This window comes from Hoplias malabaricus, chromosome 10 (genome assembly GCF_029633855.1).
Source record: "Hoplias malabaricus isolate fHopMal1 chromosome 10, fHopMal1.hap1, whole genome shotgun sequence".
Taxonomy (NCBI): Eukaryota; Metazoa; Chordata; class Actinopteri; order Characiformes; family Erythrinidae; genus Hoplias; species Hoplias malabaricus.
The window spans coordinates 26692447-26710773 of NC_089809.1; the positions used below are offsets into that span (position 1 = coordinate 26692447).

The window sequence follows — 18327 nt, forward strand, 5'->3', positions numbered from 1 at the left end:
ATAATTAATGCATTTTACATGTAGATATTTGGATACAAGTGAAGTGTTTACAGTATTTAGATCATTTTCTGAAACTTGTCCAGCATCACAACAATCGCTTGTTGTTGAATAAACACAGTTTTAGGCAGAAATGGGCGGATCAAACCTTGCAAATGCTTGTTGGGTTTGGGAAGGCTTGTCGTACAACTGCATAAAGGACAGGTTTTACTTTAAATATCCATCAGAATCTGTGCCATTTCAGTCTCTTGGATGTCTGTGAGAGCACTTTTTTGTTATCCATTCCAGGCACATGGTTGCAAGCTCTAAAGTGATGTGCTGGGCTGAAGATGAAGCCAATGTGAGTCAACATTCACACTAATGCCACAGTTTTTCTCCGCTCTGCCATTCCCTTTGAACACCTCTTATCCATTTGGAACTAAAACCATTCTGAATCCTTCAGTCCTATGTTTCTCTCTTTAGCTTCTCAGATAGTGGGGTAACCCACAAACAAAGCTATTTCAGCAAGCCAAACAACATTCATACCGCCGATTGACTGGATTACTGAATATATTCATCAAAGTACTCCCAAGCCTTCTAGAGTAGAGAGCAGGCGTGCCAAGATAGCAGCAAGTGCATCAATCGATTCCAGAGCAGTGTGTGGAATCAGAACTTGAGAGAGAGAGAGAGAGAGAGAGAGAGAGAGAGAGAGAGAGAGAAACAAACACACACCCCAACTGAAAAACAAATGAATAATAAAAAGAGATGGCCTATAGACTTTAGTATTGACTAATGATGTATTGGTTTTAAGAAATGTTAAGAAACCAGCAGAGGAGAGAAACCCTGGAATTCTGTGTGGGTTAGAAAGAATCATTTTGGTAATTCACAATGAAATGTGGAGGTTTCTTCCTAAGTCCCACACTGCTGATTATATTCTAAATCTGTCATAGTCATATTTCTGTCTTCGTTTGCGGATTATGCAAATGTAATCTTATCGCAAACTTTATTTCCATGGAGCATTTAACTTTCAGCTCACCTGCAGTGTAAGCAAAGTGGATATTGGCAATTCTGCGTAGTCTGGGAGGTGCACTCATTGTTTGTTTAGTCTTTACCTTTGTTATATTTTTCTTATTAAATAAAACATGATAATAAGAACGCCAGATTTAATACCCAATGTTGGAGCTAAAGATTTAGTAGTTGTAAAACAGTAAATATATTATGCTTGTGGCGTCTTTTTTTCATGGAAAGGTCGAAAGGGTAATTGTAAAATTATACAGATTGCTCATTTATGAAGATTTTTGTTTTGTAAATAAAAGAACAAAGCTGAAACAGAAAAAAATAGAAATCAAAATCCATTAATCCATTTTTACAGAAAAGTAGTAGGTGATTATTTTTGTATAGTTCAAAATGTGTCAGAGTTTCTCCTTATTTCCTTGTGCAGTTTAACCATCAATTTACAAGAAACTGTTGCAGCAGAGGGATCACCGGTCGAATGGAATCATGAAAGAAAGCTGCATGGGAAGTGTGGTTATTGGGGTGGCTTCTGTGTCACCTGTCAGAGCAGGAATACTGACAAATATTTTGGGGAAATGAATAATATTACACCTTTATTATTCAACAGAAATTTGGCAATAATCATATTATCTTCTTCAGTTAGTTTCAGTATGCTGCCATATTAGTTGTGACATATGAGCAGTAATACCATTTGGGAGTGTTTCACAAACAGGACACACAGCGAAAATACAACCATCCTATCCTTAGCTGCCTTACAGTAATAGTGCCTTCACTTTATTGTAGCTCATTTATAAGCAGCTATGTTTGAGAAGGCAGTATGTGTGACAGTAAGAATGCATGGGTTTTTTTCTGCCATTTAAATAATGTATGACATTTTACAGATTAAATAGTGTAGAAAAGAAATCAGGTGCATTTGAGGTTTGGTGGGCAGTGCGGGACCCAGACACTTTTGCTGAATAGTTGTTCCTCTGTACATGGAGAACATAAGTGGAATGTATTCTCAGTCAGCAGGTTACTGGAAGGACCAGCAAAACTGGCATCAGAGAACTGGCTGAAAAGGCACAAGCACAGTAGAGCAGCAAAGTACATGTCAGTGACGGCTATTTAAAAAGACAGTCCTCTGGGATTGCTTGAGCGTAATGATGTGACATGACACACTTTGCTAGAACTTGCAAAGCCTCAACATTTGTCACAGAAAGTGTGTGTTTTTTCTGTATATATTAAAACTGTCACTGTTGCTTAGGAATTAAGCAATATATAAAATTACTGACCAGTCAAAACTTCAAGTCTCTAAAACAAAGTAAAAAAAAAATAAAATAAAATTATATATAGCACCAAGTTGAGGTAATTAATGCTATTTAATGTAGCTTTAGCTTAAACACTGATATTTGGAAGATGTAATTTATAGGTAACCCATTTGTATATTGCTCTAAATACTTAAGTGCAATTATTTTAACACAAAATCTACCAGTGTTTATATGTCCAAAGCTTATCAGGTTTGATTCAGTTGTTAAACAACACAAATTCTTAGATATTGCAAGATTAGTTTAGTTTTGGACCTTTTTTAAATGTTCACTTAATATTTCTGACTGCACACATACTGTGCACATGCAGCATGAGGACTTAGAAGATGCTATTCAGCTTGATAAACATGCCTTTTAAATGACATGTGATCCTAGAATTTAAAGCTTTGGAAGCTAAGTCTGCAGGGCAGAGTGTCTCATTGGTTCAGTGATCTAATATTCTGTCCACTTTCTCATGCTGTCTGTAGTGATAGCACTCTTATGGGTAAATGGCTCTGTGGTTAGTGCTGTGAGATAGGAATCCAGTGGATGGTAGTTTCAGCGCTAGTACTGAATAGGTGTGATGTTTCCAGATATTTGTAACAACTGATATTTTGACATCCTTTGCTTCTTATCTCCTAATCATGTCAAGAAGATGACTGTAACTGCCCTTCAACCACATTCTCAAAGTTGTCAATTTGATTTGCCAAGTATTTTTAAAAATAAAATTTGTGTTAAAATCTTTGAACAGAAATTTGTGCTGTTTTTATTGTGTTACTTTTTTCATGGAGGATTTGAAGATTGATCAGTATTGGAGGTGATCTGAGTGTGATCGTAGCATATTGATCACCTGGGAAAATGAAAACTTCCAGCCTGCAAATCTACAACTCTTTTTTTGTTGTATTGAAAATATGTAATCAAAAACCTTCTTATCCTGTTTAGAAAGAAAAAGCCCACTATGCTTCCCATTTTTCTGACTGCTGCTGTGAAATATTTACACTGGGAAATGTGTGGCCACTTTTAAGTAAGTGTTCCTATTCAATGCAGAAATGAGTCTATTGTGCTGTTATTGATTTTTGTCGCCACTGTGGTTGGGAAGAATATGTCACGGTTGCTGAGTGTAGTATTGAACGCAGTGTCATGTATGGGCTTGACACATTCAGCAGGCAGACATGGGGCATATCTTATAAGACTGGTGCCCAGCTGAGTGGAACATGACTGAACTGTATCTGTCATCCATAAGCCTGGGGTCAGAGCCACTGACAAACTGCACAGTGTAATGACAGAAGGGTTATGATAAAACATAATATAAGTAATGAGAAGATAATGAACGGATATCCATGTCCAAGTGTTAGCATGGGTTTTATTACTAAAAACAAACAAAAATATGCCCCCCATACAAAGAAAAAGAAGCTAAGCTATTTAACTAAGTATAATTTAAATAAGTATAACCACTGATTGACAAATTGATTCTTTCCCATTATGAACCTTAGTTTTCCACTGTTAATTAAATCTTGGACAGGCTTCAAAGCCATGAATTATAAATACAAATTGATGAATGTGTTACAGAGGAGTCTAGTCTTGTTCAGCTCATGGGAGTATTTTGTTGTGGCAACTATAGCCTCCTAATGCCCTAATGCTGCGATCCCTCAATTGGTTTCTATAATAATGTCAATAATGTGTTTACTTATTAAAACTGCTTAAATTCTTTATGTAGTCTTTATGTAGTTCAGCTAGTGGTGACCTTTCTTATTCATGTTGCTCTTGTAGTGGTGACCTTTCCTTTACCTCTCTATAGTTAGAATTTCAGCTGTGAATGTGAAGATGGGACAAGACGTTGGAAAAGGACAGAGGTTGATATGAATATGAGGCTTTTATATTTATAAAATAGCGATGTGGGATCTTAAATATATGGAAGGGTTTTTTTTTCTTCTTGGCTTTAAATGGCAAGAGGCAAGCCTTTGATTTCATGTCTACCACTAAGAGAGGCTGTACTATATATTTATCTTTATGAAAGAGTGTGGAAACAAAAAATCTTCAAATTTTCCTTTAAATTCTTCTGTAAATTGCTTTTTCATTTCCTAAATTTACCTCCCTGTCTCTAGTCATGTGCTGGGCCTCCTTCACTCCACTTTTCACTTCCACTCATTTTTCCTCTTCACTTGCCTGTCCACACTGTGTTATCCTTTCAATGAAGTCAAAGAAAGGACTTTAGCTGCAATTGTGTTCCCTCTGTGTGAAAGGATGGTTCCAAATGTGCAGGCTTCCAATTATAGTACATCCTGCTTAACTGATGGTTATTAATTCCTTCAAACTCATTATGGCATGCAAAATAGGTTTTCCCCATGGGACGAATACTAATGAAGGAGAAACTTTGGCACGCACTCTTGTTACTAGCACAGACCTTTCCTATTGTTGCTCACACTTTCGCGGTGTATTACTGTACATGTACTGTATTTTGTTGTGTCTAGAAAATACAGGCCGGAATCTGGCCCTGCCTTCTGAGATTCTGGCAGCAGGAACCTGTGGTCTGACAAAAACACTTCAGTAAGGAAAACATTCACACTGTAGCTTAATCGTGTCAAGAAGGCAGATCCTATCCAGTCCTCACTTCTGAGCCAACTACATGTCCACAGCTGCTTTATAGTCTCACACATATACCAAACTTTACTGCTTTCATATATACTACATTTTCCTATATTGCTAAAGGTTAATGTATTAAATAGAGAAATACATACCCCAATATGTGACAAGTTGTTTGCCATCCCTGGAAGGAGTAGGCAGGTGCGATGTGACCTTATGGTCATTTATTTGCATAAATATAAATAAAACCAAAAAGAAACAATCTCTCTGAGCATCTATCTCCTCTTTGTTCTTTTTCTCTCTTCAACTCTCCCCAGTCCTTTATACCTATTAGCATGCCTTTGTCAGGTTTTTCTCTTTGAGCTTGTGCCAGTAGGTATCCAGAAACTAGGTGAGAAGAGTCATATGTCTGCAGATCAGAGTCGGTCTGTGCAGCTCAGGGCTTGGCTCTGAGTTCTGCCTCCCAGGTCCCTTGCGCAATGCCAGCGGTTAAGTCTGAGCAAGCCCCCTACATCGAATCTTTTTGTGGACTTGGGCCACACCATATTACAATGTAGATTACACAGCCCAAAAATATAGTATTGAATTTAGTGGTAAATAAAGCCAAATAAAGGCAATACCAAAATCTGCATTTTACCATCTCAAGAGCATTTCAAAATTCAAAAGGTATGTGTCCCAACCAGACTTAGAAAAACTCATTCATGCATTCATCTCTAGCAGCCTGGACTACTGCAATGGTCTCCTTACTGGGCTTCCCAAGTCCACAGTTAGGCAGCTGCAGCTTATTCAAAATGCAGCAGCTAGAACTCTTACCAGAACCAAGAGAACCGAGCACATCACTCCTGTCCTGAGGTCGTTGCACTGGCTCCCAATTAAACACAGGATTGATTTTAAAGTGCTATTAATTGTTTATAAATCAATAAACTGCCTCGGACCAAAATATATTTCAGATCTGCTAGAAGTGTATGAAACCATTAGGCCCCTCAGATCACTCGGGACTGGTCAGCTAGTGGTGCCCTGAGTCAGAATCACACAGGGGGAGGCAGCTATCATTCACTATGCTGCCTGCACCTGGAACAGACACCCGGAAGACATCAGATTAACCCCAAATATTACTATCTTCAAATCTAGTCTAAAGACCTTCCTGTTCTCCTGTGACTTTGAGTTGCGCTGCACTTAGATTGAATGAAAAATGTATTTAATATCTATTTATTTTATTTCTAGTACTATTTTACTAACTGTCCTTTTTTATTACACTGTTTCGTTGTCTTTTATTTTAGTTGTTAAATTTAGTTGTTTTATTATATATTCTGTTTTAATTCTATTTTAATACTTTTTAAATTGTTTTTATTTTCTTTTACTTTTTTATTTCTACTGTAATTTTTCTGTATCGCTCGGTAAAGCATTTTGAATGGCCATTGTGTACGAAAAGTGCTCTATAAATAAAATTGCCTTGCCTTGCCTTGCCTTGCCTTGCCTAAAACAAACATGGCTGGATCTCAGGAGCTATGTTTTTATTAATACACTGGTAGTGTAACACAAACTGTACCTTTTACATGCAGTGGTTGTTTTATAGAAAAGTAGCAGTACAGTAGCTTGACAAAACAGTTTAAGAATCACCACAAGTTATTTACAATGTCAGGTGGTAACCTCCAGAAAGTGTAAGTAAAACATTGAGTCCAGCTTTAGTCTGACTTATGGTGAGCCAGCAGGGGCAAACCACAGGCTGACCCAAACAAAACACTTCAATCTCTCTGTGTTGTGCCTCACTGCTCCCAGAGGGCTTGATTGATTGAGCTCCCGGCCAATCAGAGCACATCGATCTAAGAGTTCCCCCCATCCCCTACACTGCTAACACCCATTCATCTAGTGCCTGTCAAAAGAATTCACAAGACGATAAGTGTGGTGTAGCCAGCTCGCTTAAACATTACTGCTTAAGGGTTCTTTGTGTGTTTCTGACATTTTAAGAGGTCATTTCACAAAAGCTGTAATATTTTGCAGAACCTGAACCCAGCTATTGCCTATGAGTATAGTTGAATTGAATGATATATTGTATGTTCATCGTGTGCCCAAGTTATATTTTATTGCTTTTATATAAAGTTTATACAAATTCCAATAAAAATAACTAAAAAAATCCTATTTCTCTCTTTTTTTTTTCTTCTAGGGGGAATATTTGAATCCATTGAAACTGGTCCATCAGGTGCTGAAGAACTAGCCTTTAAGTTTGCTTTAAATACAATCAACAGAAACAGAACTCTACTGCCAAACACAACACTCACATATGATATCCAAAGGATAAACATCCATGACAGCTTTGAGGCTTCCAGAAAAGGTATGACATTCAAATCACATTTGTTCAATAAACTGGTGGCTTTTACTGCAAAGCAGTCATGTGGGTTTTAGAGTAAGAACATTAATTGTAATCATTCAAAAAACTCACGTCTGCTGCAATCGCATATTGATAAGATGAACTGAGGGGAAACGGTGCAGGCCGGCTGGTGCGTAAACTGAGAGAATTGATTGGTTTTAGGTAATGAGTTACTGGCAGTAATGCTTAAGCTACCAATGCCCCTGAGACAGGTTCACACGCTGAAATCATCTGTCATTTCTGCACTAGGGAAACGTCTGAATTCTCTTCTCCTGATTATACACTCCATTAGCACTGCTGCTGTAATTGAGATTTTTCCCCCTACTATGTTTGTTAAATGATTACAACAGAGCAGTAATAGTTTTTATTTCTTCTCCTTTTTTTAAAGCACACACTAAAAAGCATGCTTAATATATGAAAGATATTTTTTCTTGTTTTTCAAATAGGTTAGTACTAAATCATTTCAAAGAGCAAAAGTTATATATATTATTACCATTATTAATATATATTTTTTTACATGTTTGCCTTTTAACACATAATTAACACTACCATTATTCATTTTAAAATATTCATTTCACAAATAAAACCTTTGCGGTTCTAGGCATGTTGTGAGCTTGTCTACTCACCTCATAAAGTGGTGCTACTTTAATTTACCTCTAATTAATTCATGAATTAAATCTTAGGGCAGCAATAATTGCTGCATAATTAAATAGTTGACAGAAATTATACATGTCTCTGCTGATTATTGAATTATTACATTCTTAAACAAATCACATTTGACCCGTACTAAGTGTTAACTTCTCTCTCTCTAGCCTGTGACCAGCTCTCTTTGGGAGTAGCAGCCATTTTTGGCCCCTCTCACAGCTCTTCAGCCAACGCCGTTCAGTCCATCTGTAACGCACTGGGGGTGCCACACATCCAGACCAAGTGGAAGCACCAAGTCTCAGACAACCGTGACTCCTTCTATGTCAGCCTTTACCCGGACTTCTCCTCGCTCAGCAGAGCCATTCTGGACCTGGTGCACTTCTTCAAATGGAGGATGGTCACTGTAGTGTATGATGACAGCACAGGTAAGAACGGGCTCTTGTGCCCATGTGTCTTCAAAGCCCAACTTTTCCCAAATGTTCAGGGCCATAAATAGGATCAAAATTTTAGTGAGGGCCGGTTGAGCAGAAGGTGACCTATTTCACATATTTAAGAAGCTAACAGCCAAAATCTAAAGTGTACAGATTCCATGCTCCCTCTTCTTCTACCCATTTATACCCATTAAATTTACATCTAGTTGATTATTAAACTATTTTATTTAGCTGTTTAACTTAAATCAAGAGATAATTTACTGCTAATCTAATTGTACATTTAATAAGACATAATATATCACAAATATAACCATTTTAAATTACCATTACATTTTAAATTGAGCTCTAATTTAACCAACCACAGAATTTGTGGCGTAAGATTAGTAGCTACTGCATCCAGGCTCAAAATATTGACTGTTCTAAATAGTAATCCCAACAACAATCAAGACAATCAAGTTTTTGTTTTACACACATTGCACTGGTTTACGCTATACATTTATACAGTTGTAGAGATTAAACTGATTGGGTAGTCTGAAGTATCAGGAAAAAGTCTACACTTCAATTCTAATTATGACATAATATAATATTTTCCAAGACTACTTTGGTATCATCATCAGCCTAGTTATGTTCATACAGCTGTTACCAGCTTGAGTCTTCCCCAAGCTCCTCAGCATCCTGACCTGGGTGTGGGACTTTACACGATTCCCTGGTCTCCGTCTGGTGTACGTTGGAGCCAAGCCCCAGGCTGACAGACCCTGTTAGAACAGCAGGCAGCAAGCGCCTCAGCAGTCAGGATACATATGCCATATGCCAGGGTTCAACTTAGTAGCCAGCAAATGAGATATCCTGCCAGATTTCCCAGAGTGTTCATTCAAGCTCTTTCCCACCACTTCATCGCATGTAGCCTACAGCCACTGGCCATTGTGATGCTGCACCTTTCACATGCACAATACAAAACGTCCTCATGTTTAGCACTGTGACATTCTACAGCGCTCCAGCCAACTCCCTGAGCCATGTCTAGGGGTGTAAATGTAAGGTCGAATCGCCCATGGCTCCTCTGCTTTGCTGCAGGCATGGAGGTCCTAGCAGAGTCTGAACTTCAAGATAGAATTGATTCCTGTGTTTCTCAATGCTTGGATTAATTAAAGGGTAAATGGACATGGCTGGCTTTCACTGGGGTTAATAGTGCCTTGATTTTCTGCCACAGGGGCCTGGAAATGAGAACAAAACACAAACTAAGGGCCAAAATGAGAGCCACTTGTGCAGGTGTGCTATAAACAGAAGGTCTTGTCCGCCTGTTAGAGGGGGGAAAAAAATGTGAATGAGCTGTTTCAGGGTTGAGGCTGCCTCTAATTTGACTTTATAAATGAGCCAGGTTACTTTCATGTTTACTGCTAAATGAATAGATCATTGGAGAACAATGGCTAAACACGAACAAACACCTAAACAAGCAAATCAATGGCCATAATGGCATTTCTCTAATGGCTCAACTTTGTAATGGCACAAGCAGAAAGGCAACAGCTGAGGCAGAGCTGGTCTCCGCCTGCCAAGTCAAAGCTCTGTCTTTCTGGTGGATTTACTGAGTTTAATTTTGGCTCTTTGAAGAAGGGAGTGGGCCTGCAGACCATGCAGAAACAGCAGGAGGTGGTGCTTTTTTCTCCCTGTGCTCTTCTCTCTGTTCCTCCCTCCCTGATGGCATTGGAGAGTGACAGTTTAACATCCCAAACCAAGCATATGAGCCCATCTCCATGACAACATCCTCAGCGGTGGGCAGAGTTAAGGGAATAGCCAGAATGGAAATGGAGGTCGCAAGTCTCAAAACACAACAATGCCATTCGTCATGGTTTAAAATCTTTTTTTTTTTCAGAATGATTCTTATTCTTTTCTTGTTTTTTTTTTCTTTTTACTTGTATTAAACTGAGAGTTCCTACTAAGAGAAAGCCTGTGGTGCAAATCTACAGGCCAGAACAATAAAATAAATCCAGCTGTACAAACACCATAGAGGTGTACTTCTCAGCAGAATGGTAATTTATTGTGTGCCCAAAGCATGTAATTCCTTTACAGCAGTGTACTTGACTTTTGTTTTTTTTTAAAACAGTGTTAGTTTAAAGGTCGATATAGACTGGCAACCAAAGGGTATGTTCACCAAGGACAGAGCATGAATGTATCTCAATTGGTATAATACACGCAGTGTAAAATGATGAAATTTGATGAAAATACATTTAAAATAAATGGGAAAACATATTTAAAATAAATAATCTACCATTTTCCCTGAAACAGACAAAAGTAAATGGCATGCATTGTTGATATGAATAAGTTCCTTATCATCTTTCATTTAACAGAGTATTTTAAATAATAAAACAAAAGAAAATGGCCTGGAGAAAATGATTGACCCTCAAGTTAATATTTTGTTGCACAACCCCTTAGAGGCAATCACTACAAACAAGCAATTTATGTAGCTCTCTACGAGACTATCTCAGGATTGAATGGTGTCTCCTCCAGATTGCTCTATCTGCTCTATCCATAGATGTTTGATAGTGTAGATCAGGGCTCAGAGAAGGCTACTTTACAATAGTGCAGTATTTTGAGTGCTTTTAACTGAGTGTTTTGGGTCATTATCCTGGTGTAGAACCTATGACCTGCGAATGTGACAGAGCTTTCAGATACTGGGCTATAGCTTTTGCTCAAAAGATTTTATAGTGCCCTGCAGAGATTCAATGCACCCTGTGCCAGATGTATTAAAGCAGCCCCATAGTATACCCAGTCCTCCTCCATATTGCAGGTAGATATTGTGTTATTTTCTTTGAAAGAGTTGTTTTTTTCATCTGTGAACATAGAGCTGATGTGACTTGCCACAAACCTCCAGTTTTGTCTCATCTGTCTAAAGAACATTCTCCCAGAAGCAATGTGGCTTGTCAATATGCATTGTAGAAGTCTGGCTTTTAAATGTTTTTCCTTCAACAGCGAAGTCCTTCTGGATTGTCATCCATGGAGCCTGCTGTCACTCAAAAAGTGATGTATGGTGCAATCAGACAGTAAGGTACCTTGACCATGGAGTTCAGCTTATAAAGTTTTCCTAGACTATTGTCTACCATTCACACTATCCTTCTGTTCAAAGTGGGGTCAATTTTCCTCTTGCATCCGCTTCCAGGGAGGTTGGCCATGTTCCCATTTGCAGTAAGTTTCTTATTAATATTTGCAGTTGTAGTCACAACTACAGCTGTACAACAGTCAAGCTGTTGGATGTGATTTTATAGCCTTTACCTATAACAGAATATTCTTCCTGATCTGCTTAGAGAATTCCCTACTTTACCTTTTCTGTCTGGTTCCAATTCAGTGTGGTGAACATAATATACAACTGAGTGACTACTTTACAGAATTAAAATAGGCTGAATGACTGAATAAAAAAATTAAAGGTGTGTTATATTAATAAAAGGAAAAAAGTTATTTTGTAATATTACTGTAATACAATTATGTTAAATATTTATTAGAGACCCAACACATCTGTCCAGTCCATTGTAAAACTTCTTCCTAGAATAAGCAATAATTTATCTTATTTCACACTTTCTTTTCTTTAATCAATTACATAAAAAGGCATGCTGTTAAACACAAGACGATGGCTTTTAAATTGTAGGTTTTAAGATTTTAGACTGAAGAAGTTCAATTATCTGTAAGGGTATCTGTAAGTGTTCTGCAGCAGTCTGCCAATGTATTCACATGTTGTGGTAAAAAATTGCTCCATAAAAACAATCCATTCAATAATAAAGTGTGTTTACTGGTCTCATCATTTAAAGGTCTGGACTGCACTGTTTAATAAATATGTCTTGGAAGATTATTGTGTTTGTTTAAATTTTTACTAATTTTAATGAATGATCAGATTAGCCATTGTGGCCTCAAGAGGAAGTAATAATTGATACAAACTAACCTACCAATGCTAGCCATTCACTGTATGTAAATACATGAGAGTGTAACTGAATTGGAAAAGGACATTGTGGACCTTCTAGCCAAGTGGCTCAGAAAATACATGAGTAAGTAGTTTTGTATTTTTGCTGAAATAGCTATTGTTTTGACAAGGGTTTGAGTCCTTGTGCTCCTGTAAGCTTTGCTGGAGTCCTTGTACTCTGCCTTGATGAAAAACACGTGTGGTAGTTTAAAAATACCATGTATTACTTTGAGTGCTGTACGTGGCACTCAATGATTCCTAGATTTATTTGTTATCTGAGAAAATACCTTATGATTTTTAAAGATATAAATCCCAAAAAAGAAAAAACTGAAAAATATAGGCAATGTGTTTTATTTGCAAAAATCAGGGCAAAATCTGTCAGTGTGGTATGAATAATGAGATGAAAAACATTAGATATGTTTTCTTACTGTAAACTACTTGCAGTTAACTTTTGGCACATTTTGAACCCCTATAATTATGTTGAACTCTGTTTGTCAATGAATGTCACTGTTGTGTGTATGTTATGTGTGTGTGTGCCCTTCTGTCTAAGAGAGAGAGAGAGAGAGTGAGTGAGTGTGTGTGTGTGTGTGTGTGTGTGTGTGTGTGTTAGCTAAATACACTTCAGAAGTGGGGCGAGAGCTTGAATTGAGACAAGCACTGCTGGAGTGCACCCATGGTCTCCTAGGACCCCTTCAGTAATCTGTTTCAATTTGATCTGTGCGAGTGCACCAAACCAGTGCCGCCATTCACAGTAATGAAGGAGCTAGCCCATCATACGCTCGGCTAGCACACACAAGATTGTTTAGAGAGCCACACTGCCATTTTTCCTAAGTGGCATGATAATTTAAGACTTTCTTCATTCACACTTTAATAAGTGCTTTAATAATTCTATCTAGAAACTTGGCATTTTACAAATACCCTAAACAGCATTTTAATAAACACACTCACAAGTGGTATTTCTCCTGTAATCGTGAGCATGAAATAACACAGCCTTTTAAATTGGTGTACAATTATATGTGATTTCAATTATCCAAAAAGAACTTAATAAAAATAAAATGTCCTTGAAAGATGTGCATACTTTTCTGGTCTAATAAGATGTTTGCTGCTTATGTTAAAAAGACAGCACCTTATGGTAATTGCAGCAATATAATTGCAGTCTGTGTGGAACTTTGACAAGGTGTTTAAGAGTGCGGCAGGCATGACGACGGGACGCAGATGTTCTAGACTTGCTAAATGACTGGTGATTGTGCCGCACATCCGAGTTTAGAATACAACGTGTTGTGGAGTCCTCTCTTTACCCTCATCTGTCAGCACTGCAAACTGCTTCCTCTCTGCAAATGAGTAGCGCTGAATTTAGAAAGAGATTGAGAAATTACGGAGCGAATGCATGTGTGTAATTTGCGCAAAGTGGAATGCCTATGCCTTTCGTGCCGGCTATTAAAACCTTTGACCGGAAACTTGTTTTAATCCTCCTGCAATTTGTTCAAGGCGTTTAATTGAACATAAATAAGCCCGCCCATGCAGCAAGGGCTACATTAACCTTGACCTGCTTGTCTGGAGCTCTTTGAGTCAGGGTTTGGCTCTCAGTGTTCTTCCCTTATCCCAGAGTGCAGCTCTGTACCACTGATGCCAAGAGAAAGAGCTGGTCGTCTTGCACCTCAGACTCCAGTGGGGTGGCTTTTCTGGACCGGGAACTCTGGCTCTCTCAGACAGACCACAGGTTTAGGGACTCTGGCAGGGAACACTTGAGCAATGTAGCCCATCCACAGATATTTATCACAGGCCGTTATGTTTCACACTCAGGAGACTCCCAGACGGGCTTCTAATAAACGCTTTGAGTGGATGAAATATTCATGCCGAGTTAAATACGGATCTAGGAGCAGTCGGGAAGCATTAGACACAGTCAATACAGATCAGCACTGACAGTTGCTCTTTTTCTTCTGCGCTCCTGCCATGTTTTTTTTCTTTGGGCATGCCCCTGCCTGCTGCTGCAGAGTGAGGGCAGAGGGGATGAGTAGCCATGACAGAACGGCAGCACAAAAGCCAGAGATGAAGAGGCAAACAGGATCTGATGATGTAAAAGAATGAGAGCAGGTAGAGTCTTGTGCTGACTGAGTGCAAGAGAACTGATTTTGCAGTCACAGTGGCCACCAGAGCCATAGGCCTCTAGTGTGATTTTCAGTATTTTTAGAAATTGGAGAATTGAATTAAATAGCAGATTAGATGCTTGGATTGCTATCCTCTAGTGACCCATATAAACACACTTATATGTTGAAGATTTGCAGTAAACAGTGCTTCATAAACAATATATATTTTTAACATTTTATGCATATTTAAAGTTCATTCATTCATTCATTTTCTGTAACCGCTTATCCAGTTCAGGGTTGTGGTGGGTCTGGAGCCCACCCAGAATCACTGGCTGTAAGGCAGTAACACAACCATGGGGGGTGCCATTCCTTCACAGGGAGACACACACACACACACACAGACACACAGACACACACATTCACTCACACCTATGGACACTTTTGAGTCACCAGTTCACCTAACAATGTGTGTTTTTGGACCATGGGAGGAAATCGGAGCACCTGGAGGAAACCCATGCAGACACAGGGAGAACACACCAAACTCCTCACAGACAGTCACCCGGGCCTGAACCCAGAACCTCCAGGTTCCTGAAGCTGTGTGACAGCCCATGGTCCTGGGGTTGTGTGTTCGACCCCTGCCTTAGGTTCTTTGTTTATAAGGAGTTTGGTGTGTTCTCCCTGTGTCTGTGTAGGTTTTCTCCAGTGGAATGGCTGTTCAAAAGTGTGCACATATATGAGAATGAGTTATGTTTTTCTGGCTTGCAAACTGTAATTCTGGGTAGACTAAAGACCACCCTGGCCAGGTTAAAGTGGTTACAGAAATTAAATAAATAAATGAACCTTATTTGGAAAATAAAATGGCAATGTATGCTGAATGTCCAGTATTCTATAGTCAGATCTTCTAATTGGTAAATTCAGCTGTTTTAAGATGCACCCATTGCTGATACTGAAGTTCATATGCAGACAGATATATTGTATATATTCTGAAATCTCCTTAGGAAAGTGTTGGGATGGGATGCCCTGAATCAGCTGTAAAGGAGACTAAGACCATCACACACAATAGTCAGTGTCAACTAGAGGGGTATTAAGCCCCCAGCTCTGTTCTGCAGGGATGTGGAACTAGCTTATCTGGAGTGATAGAGCATCTTTCAATATATTTGGGATAGGCTCGGGTGGCTTTGTAGTGTAAGTTATTCCCCAAAGAGCAGAGGATGTTATTGCAAAACAATTGCCCAGCTCCCTGTACATATCCTTGATTTCAGAAAATGGATTTCATTATCTGAGCAAGGTACAGATCTTTGTACATGTAGAGTATATTTGACCAAGACTGTCTTCTTCATTCCACAAGGAGCAGACATATGTTGAAGGATTAGGAATAGGACAACACTGACCTTTTCCAGTATATATTGAACACTCCTGCACTTGGTATAGAACTTTGGGGTGCTTCTTTTAAATTAACTATATTATTATTGGGAATATTCCAGGTAGGCTCTGGACCCCCCGCGACCCTAAAAATTGGATAAGCGGTTACAGATAATGGATGGATGGATTATTGGGAATTTATTTTACCTGAAATGTCTTGCTGGCAATCAAGTCGGTATGAAGTGTGCAAGTCCACAGTGGAGAGAATAAAATGTATAAATGTGTAGAACTGTATATATATAATTTTTTATAAATGTTAAAACTGTTAAAACAAAATAAAGTTCTTCATTCCAAAATAAAAGTTACCATTTTACAGTTTCTTCACTGAAATAAAATGGTTCTTCTGTGGCATAGTTTTTGTACCTTTTGTACACTACATTTAAGTGCACAAAAGTAGCTTAATTATAATCTAAACTAGAACCGAATCTCCACATGTCTGTTGTGCTCAATGTCCCATGGTCAGCTTGGAGCAGGAGACTACTGGGGGTTACCCTCATCAGCGGGAGACAGGGTGATGAGTTGATAAAAGCTAATTTTAAAATCATCATAGCTGCACTGATAAAAATGACTGTCCATAATTGGGCATGATCCCAGAGGCAGAATGTAAGCCATATACACGCATAAAGCAGGGTGGTAGTGCAGGGATAGTGCTGAATCACTTGCTGCTTTTGTAGCTGTAGGCAGAGTGTAGTATCACACTTATTCTACTGTGCTGGATGACCTTCAGAGTTATCTAGTCTTGAACTTCCCCAGGAGCTTAGCCTAAGCTTGTTGGACTAACACTGATGCTGGTAAGATGCCTCACAATATAATGAAATAAAACGCCTCATGATGTGAAGTAAGCAAGTGTGACAGCATTCTTAGGGCAATCTAGCCTTCACCAGTTCAGCTGATAACGAGGCTGCATGCTGAGAATGAATCCGAAAGCTTTGTGGCATTCCTTTACTTCAGAATTCTCCCCGTCTTTCCAATGCACTCAGGAGTGACACTTGATTGACAGGGAGGTTCTGCAATGTAAGTTCAGGCCAGGAGATATATACTTCAGCGGACTGAGAAAGTACTGAGCAGAGGAGGACTATAAAGGAGTGAGAGAGCAAGACCGAATATACAGTGTGACAGTATAAGTTCTAAGAGAGATAGGTTTCATTAAAATTAGACTGACATTACACATCTATTCATAGGGCTTCCTTATCTCCTTCTAATTAAAGCCAAGGGAATCAAATGAATGCAGGGTGTAACTTCAATTATCCTAGATACATATTTGTAATATGTGTGTTGAAATAGAATTTACACCATAGCCAGCTCTAAATGAAATTTTATTTTTTTCAGAAAATTGGACCTATTTCCGTTATGTATTTACCATCTAATTTCTCACCCTCAAACTTTGATTGTGTTTGTAATACTCTTACTAATGATGTGTCTTTCTTTTCCTTTATCTTCTTACTCTACTTCTTCTTCTTCTCTCTCTCTCTCTCTCTCTCTCTCTCTCTCTCTCTCTCTCCTCCCTCGCACTCTCTTAGGTCTGATTCGGTTACAGGAGCTCATTAAGGCGCCCTCTCGTTACAATATCCGGTTAAAAATCAGACAGCTGCCAGCGGAGACAAAAGATGCCAAGCCACTTCTTAAAGAGATGAAGAGAGGGAAAGAATTCCATGTGATTTTTGACTGTGGCCATGAAATGGCCGCCGGTATTCTCAAACAGGTGATTCTATGCATGCTATTTTGCACAATGCAATTTCCTTTCCTGAAAGATAATCCTTAAAATAATGGTTTATGTATGTGCTTACTTGCGCAAACTGTTTCACTTTTCTCAGATTTTCATTTTAGCTGGGCAGAGGAGCATTACTAGTTCAAAGTCTAGCTCAACAGACAGTGTTCATGTTTCTCTGGCTCACAGCATTATCAAATATTAAAGATATCATGATTCACTTTGACTTCAATGCTTTTAATCAATTTCAGGCTGCTGGATTGGTAATGAAGGTCAAGGGTACTTGTCATCAGTGGTCTGTAATATATGTTTCTCTAATGGAAAATAATGAGCTAGTGTACTGGCTGCACCTAAAACATTCCCAGGCTATTTTTTATCCAGTTTGATTTTCTTTCCAATTTTGAACTTCAGATTCCTATTGCATGTCTCTCCTTCTCTATGACCTTACGGTTAGTGCAGAACCAAGAGAGTCCTGAGGCTCTGAGAAACTCCTTTGAGGCACATTGTAGTCCTGCTCATGCAGCATTGTTGGAGAACACGGCTGTGGGCTGTACCCTGCTGTGTCCACTATGCAGGAACCAAACTGGCAGAGAGAGAGGAGAAAGTATGCCATCCAACCTTTCAAACATGAATTTGGCCCATTTCATTATTTGGGAGACAGCCCAAGATGGCACATGGTACAGTTGAGAATAGGTATGGCTAAGCAGGGTCTTTAGAAAGTGAGCCAATATGGAGCTATTCTTAGCCTGATATGGGTTCTGAAGTTCTTATGCATTTACAAGTGCCTTTTGAATATGCTTAGACAGCTGAACTATTGTCCCATAGCCATATGACTCAGAGGGAGAATAGCTCAATCTGTTACAACAG

At 38.8% G+C, this 18327-nt stretch overlaps 1 protein-coding gene across 2 annotated transcripts in view; it reads left to right on the plus strand.

The window, feature by feature from the left end:
• grik2 (glutamate receptor, ionotropic, kainate 2) overlaps positions 1 to 18327 on the plus strand; it is a 164252-nt gene that overhangs the window by 50217 nt on the left and 95708 nt on the right. For both annotated transcript variants that reach the window (XM_066683827.1, XM_066683828.1), the window contains exons 3-5: positions 7021 to 7188; positions 8037 to 8294; positions 17273 to 17454. In XM_066683827.1, the coding sequence (XP_066539924.1) occupies positions 7021 to 7188; positions 8037 to 8294; positions 17273 to 17454 (608 nt within the window). The remainder of the gene's footprint in view (positions 1 to 7020; positions 7189 to 8036; positions 8295 to 17272; positions 17455 to 18327) is intronic.